Source organism: Numida meleagris, unplaced genomic scaffold (genome assembly GCF_002078875.1).
Source record: "Numida meleagris isolate 19003 breed g44 Domestic line unplaced genomic scaffold, NumMel1.0 unplaced_Scaffold322, whole genome shotgun sequence".
NCBI lineage: Eukaryota > Metazoa > Chordata > Aves > Galliformes > Numididae > Numida > Numida meleagris.
The window spans coordinates 25,360-30,863 of record NW_018364553.1 but is presented as its reverse complement, the minus strand read 5'-3'; the positions used below and the strand labels follow the sequence as shown (position 1 = coordinate 30,863).

The following is a 5,504-nucleotide window of genomic DNA, read 5'->3' as shown; positions in this document are numbered from 1 at the left end:
CCCCCCCATGCAGCTGAGTCTGAGGGACGCAGGTGTGCATGGGGGGGGAGAGGGACAATTCCTCTGAGGGGGCCTGGGGAGCAGCTGCCCCACAGCACCTGGACCCCATGCTGGGGATGGGGACCCCTGGAGGGGACACTGATACCCATGGGGGCTCTGTGGCGGGGGGAATCGCTGAGGCCAGGGGACGGGGACGCAGTTGTGTGTGTGTGGCACGCGCCCGCCACGTGTCCCCTTCCACAGAGGTCACAACCTGGCGGGCGCCCTGCTGACCTCTGACCTCGTGGGGGATGTGGCTGAAGGGGGGTTCCTGTCCTCCTGCCTCCCCCCTTCTGTTTGGGACCCTGGCATCTAGGATAGGGTGGGTTCAGGGCGGAGGGGGGCAGGGTGAGAGCTTGGGTCTGGGGGGGATCCCATAATGGCGGGGGGCAGAGGGGGGACCCTGGTGTGCAAGGGGGACACCCTACTGTGGGGGTGGAGGTGGAGCGGGGGGGACCCAACTCCCCCGCCCGGCACAGACAATGGCCGCTTTGTTGGCGCTGCCCGCTGGCGGGGGGCCAGCACATTCCTGGCCCCCAGCCCAGCCCCACAGTGGCCTCCAGCCCCCCCAGCCTGGCCCGGCCCCTGCCAACCCCACAGCCCCGCCTGGCTTCCTGAGCACCCCCTATGTGCTGGGTCTCTCATCAGCAGCCCGAGGGGTTCCCAGGCTCTTGGGGGGGGGGGGGTACCCCTGGGGGGAAAATGCTGGGGTACTGTATGTATGGGAGGTCCCTGGGGTGGGAGAGAGGCACAGGTGAGGTCACAGCGGATGTTCACCTCAGGTGACCTCATGGGAATGTGGCTGGTGGGGACATGGATTTCACACAGGGGTGTCAGAGGTATCTGGGGGTGTCACACAAGGACAGCAGAAGTCTGGGGCGGTCTGGTGGGGGGTGTGGATCTGACTTCTTTCTCCTGCAGACTCCGGACAATCCGATAGCTCCAACCCCCAGGGCGATGCAGACATCAAACCTCTGCCAAACGGTGAGTGCTTGTGCCACTCCCCAAGCTCCTTCTGTAGCCCCCATCCCCACAGTGTTCCCACCCCATGTCCCAGCGTCCCCTGTTCCTGTCCTCAGGGCACCTGAGCTTCCAGGACTGCTTCGTGACATCGGGTGTCTGGAACGTGACAGAGCTGGTGAGGGTGTCCCAGAGTAAGTAGGGACGTGGTGGGGGACACAGCAGGGGGGGACATCAGTGGGCATGGGATGATGGAGGGTGATGGGAGGGAAGTGGGAATGGAGGGATGCAAAGGAGGTGGGGATGGAGGGGTGGCACAAGAAGGCTCCCATATGGGACCTGTGCCACCCCCCCCCCCGCCCGCTGCCATGCATGTTGTCCCCAAGTCCCCCCACCTCCCCCATGTCCCCCAGCCCCTGTGGCTACGGCGTCAGGCCCCAACTTCTCGCTGGCTGACCTGGAGAGCCCGGGGGGCTACTACAACATCAGCCCCGTCACCCTCGGCCGCCGGCCTCTGGGGCCCCCCACTGCCAGGTACCCCTGTAACCCTCCCTGAGGACCCCTCCCCCCAAAACTCCCGTAGGACACTCATAAGCCCCCCAGGGCCCCCAGCACCACCCCTTGGACCCCCAGCACCACCCGTTGGACCCCCATAACCTCTTCCAGGGCCCCCAGTACTCCCCCAGGACCCTCATGCCCCTCCCCTAGGGCCCCCAGTACTCACGCAGGATCCCCGTAACCACCTCAGGGCCTCCAGCACACCCCCCTCTAGGCCCCCATTAACCCCACCACAACCCCTATAACACACTCAGGTCCACCCCTCAGTGACACCCCATAATTCTCTCCTGACCTTGAACAGCCCCCCACACACATACTCCTGTCTATCCCCCAGCTCCCATGCATGTCCCCATTGTCCCCACACATCCCAGTGTTCCTGTGCCCCCAGTTGGTGAGTGGATGACCTTACTATGCGTGATGGGTGTCACCCACCCCTGTCCTGGGGGGTGACGCCCCTGTCCCATGGGGGTGACACTGCTGTCCCTGCAGCGGCCCAAAGCGTCCCAAGGCGCTGGACGAGGGGGACCTGGAGGGCCCTGGGGATGACGTCTTCTACCCTGGGCCAGGGCGGTCCCCAGCCCCTGGCAGCAGCCAGGGGCCCTGGGGGGGGGATGTGGACACCGGTGAGTGATGTGTGGGGACGCTGGGGGAACATGGGGGGGAGGGGGAGTATAGGAGGATGGGATACAAGAGGGGGAAGGTTTGAGGGGGGTGTCTGAGCCATGCAGGAGCCCAAGGAGAGACGCTGTGGGGGTGGTCATTGCCATGGAAGGGCCCAAAGGGAAACAATGAGGGAGGTCTGTGCCATGGAGGGGCCCAAGAGGAGACACCAGCATGCGGGAGGGGGGGCAGTTTGCAGGGGAATGGGGAGTATCCCAGGGGGGTGTGGATGCTGCGAGGGTCTAGAGTACCCCCTTACAAGCCCCACCCCTCCCCCCCAGGCCCAGCCACGCTGAAGAAGTCAGGAAAGTTGGATTTCTGCAGTGCGCTGTCAGGGCACGGTGCCAGCCCCCGCATGGCCTTCGGCCACCACCCACTGCCTGTCCTGGCCGGCGTCCGCCCCGGTGAGCCCCCGGGACCCCCCCCCGGCCCCCTGTCCACCCAGCATTCTCATATTCCTCACCCTCTGGGACCCGCCTGGGTTGGGGAGGGGTTGGGGTGGAGGTGTCCCTCGGGTGGGAGCGGTCTGGAGGTGATGGGGGGGCCCTGAGCACCGGCCCCCCCGCGCTGAGGGTCCCTGCAGGCAGCCCGCGGGCCACAGCCTCGGCGCTGCACTTCCCGTCGGGCTCCCTCCTGCCCCAGTCGGGGCCCTACTTCGCGCACCCCACCATCCGCTACCACCACGGGCAGGACTCGCTCAAGGACTTCGTGCAGTTCGTCTGCGCCGACGGTGCCGCACAGGGCCCCCAGGTGGGCGGGGCGAGGGGGCGGGTCTAATGTATGCTAATTGGGGAGGGGGTGTGGTCAATATGCAAACCACAGTGGGGAGGAGCGTTCTGGATGCAGGGTGCAAAGCTGTGTAGGGAGGGCTGTTTGTATGCAAATCAGGTGGGCGTGGTCGACAGGTAAATCGTGATGGAGGTGTGGCAGGGTCAGGAAGGGGGCGGGTCCTGCTGCATTGGAGGTGGTGCTTGTATGCAAATGAGGGAATGGAGGCGGAGCCTACTGGGGAAAGGTGCTGGGAGGTGACACCTGTATGGAAATGAGGCAGGAAAGAGGTGGGGCAATGCAGGGACCGCCCTGGGGGCAACACCTGTGTGCAAATGAGGCCCCGGCAGCCTTGCTGGCTGCAGTGATGGGGACACCTGTTCCCCCCACACCAGGGTCCCCCTCCCCATTGGGTTTGGGGACCCCATGCCAAATGCAATGTCCCCCTCGATGCCACCCCATGTCCCTGGTGCCGCCCTTTGTCCCTGTGTGCCACCCCCAGGCATGCTGGGTGCCCGTCACCGTGTTCTCGTTGCAGCCGTGTGGGGTGCAGGGCCGGGCTGGGGGGTCTGCAGGGGCTCCCCTGGCTCGGCCCCTGCCCCTGCCCCCGCCGGAGCCCAAAGCCCCCAACGCTCCCCAGGGCGGAGCGCCCGCGGCACCCCGTAAGTCCCGGCACCAGCGTCCCCACTGCACCCCACTGTGCCCCACTGCACCTGCAGCCGGGATCCGGGCCATGGGGTTGGGGCAGGGCGGGGACAGGTAAGGGGAGGGGGGTGCAGGGAACTGGGGAAAGGGAGGCAGTGATAGGGTTTGGGGGAGAACAGAATGCAAGGTGGGGAGTGTAGGGGGAATGGGGTGAGGATGGGGTGCAGGAGAGTGATGGGATGTGGGGGAATGGGGTGTGGGGTGAATGGAGGGTTGTTGGGCTGAATGAAACTGTGGGACTGGGGGTAAGGATGGGGCACAAGAAGGGCAACAGTGGGGCATGGGGTGGGGGGGAACTTACGGGGTTCCAGGGAATGTGGTTATGAGGTGCAGGAGAGCAGTTATGGGGCATGGGAGGGCAGTTATGGGGCACAGGGGACTGCTTGAGGGTTGCAGGGGAGTGGTTGCAGGGCACAGGGGAGGCTATAGGGCACAGTAGGGGGGTGCAAGGGTGCTGCAGTGGAGTGCAGTGGGGTGCAGGTGCCGGGCAGGGACCCCCGGGTGCCGGTGGCACGAGTGGCAGCGGTGACCTGGCAGTGGCACAGGCAGATGCAGGGCAGCACCGGTGACATGGGTGGCACCAAGGTGACCCCGGGGAGGCGGGGGGGGTGGGGGGACAGGAGGTGACAGGGTGGCCCCCCTGGCCCGGCTGCCCGTGCTTCATCACCTCCTCTCCATCCTCATCGCCGTCCCCGGGCATGTCCCCGCCCCCCCATCGCCCGTTTTTTTTCCCCTCCATTATTCCTCTCCTTTTTGCCCTATTTTCAGAAGGTGGGGGGGGGGGGTCCCACAGGTAAGTATCAATATAGGGTTGCGGGAGGGGGGGGTCTGTGCACAGGTCCCCCCCTCACCCCACTGTCCCCGCAGCATTCACAGCGCCCGGCACCGCCACTGCCCCCCGCTTTGTCGGCCTCGGACCCCGCGACAGCAACTTTCTGAGCCTGCCCCAGCAGCAGGTACGGAACCCCCCGGGACTTCCCCCAGTACAGACCGCCTCAGAACCTTCTGGAGCCCCCAGGACCTTCTGAAACCTCCCATGAGGCCTCAGGGACCCCTGGGGCCCTTTGAAACCGCCTCCCAGAATCTCTCTAATTCCCTCAGGAACCTCACCAGGACCTCTCAGCCCCCACTCAGGACCTTTCTAGTCCCTCCTTCAGGAGTTCCCCAGGCTGCCTCTGAGGACTGCCCCTGCCTCAGTCCTTGCTAATTGGGGTCCTTAATGAGGTGTAGGCCTTCATCCCCATCACATAGGCCCTGGTCTGTTGCCATGGGCAACAAACCATGACGTCACTGCCGGCCTAGGGAACAATGGGGGGCGTGGCCTGGTGTCGCCCTAGCAGCACCCCACCCTCACACTGCGGGGGCCCCCCTTAGTGGGGTGCCCCATTGGCCCCCGGACACCCGTGGCACGACGCCCGATTGGCTGCCTGCCCCGTGGTGCTGGCGGCTGATTGGCTGGCAGCAGAGGAGGTGATAGCGCCGGCTCCGAGCCAATGGGAAGGGGGGCTGTGGGAGGGCGGCACCTGATTGGCTGGCAGCTGGCGGCACTTGGCAGGCTTTGGGCGCTGCGGCGGGATGGCGTGTGGTGATTGGCCGAGCGTGATGGTGCGGTGGTGGAGCAGCCAATGGGAGGTGGTGGCGGTGGGCGGGGTTTGGAGTGGGCACGTGGGGGATGTGTGGGGTGGGGGGGGGTCCCGGTGGTGACGCCCCCACCCCCCCTGCTCCCCCAGTCGTGGTTCCTCTGATGGTTCCCCCGAAGAGGAGCCCGCGCCTGGCCGAAAACATGGAAGAAGAAAAAAAAAAGACAAAAAAAA

The 5,504-nt window shown here is 65.7% G+C and overlaps 1 protein-coding gene across 6 annotated transcripts in view; it reads left to right on the top strand.

Moving 5' to 3' along the window:
* NFIX (nuclear factor I X) overlaps window positions 1-5,493 on the top strand; it is a 13,688-nt gene extending 8,195 nt beyond the window's left edge. For 2 of the 6 annotated variants that reach the window (XM_021382960.1, XM_021382966.1), the window contains exons 3-10: window positions 961-1,023; window positions 1,119-1,193; window positions 1,413-1,533; window positions 2,047-2,180; window positions 2,499-2,621; window positions 2,801-2,967; window positions 4,558-4,646; window positions 5,421-5,493. In XM_021382960.1, coding sequence (XP_021238635.1) covers window positions 961-1,023; window positions 1,119-1,193; window positions 1,413-1,533; window positions 2,047-2,180; window positions 2,499-2,621; window positions 2,801-2,967; window positions 4,558-4,629 — 755 coding nt within the window. In that variant the 3' untranslated portion in view covers window positions 4,630-4,646; window positions 5,421-5,493. Of the gene's footprint in view, window positions 1-960; window positions 1,024-1,118; window positions 1,194-1,412; window positions 1,534-2,046; window positions 2,181-2,498; window positions 2,622-2,800; window positions 2,968-4,557; window positions 5,377-5,420 lie in introns of those variants that run through there. The other 4 variants (XM_021382963.1, XM_021382965.1, XM_021382961.1 and 1 more) reach the window with 4 other exon arrangements.
* Window positions 5,494-5,504: the final 11 nt, after the last annotated feature.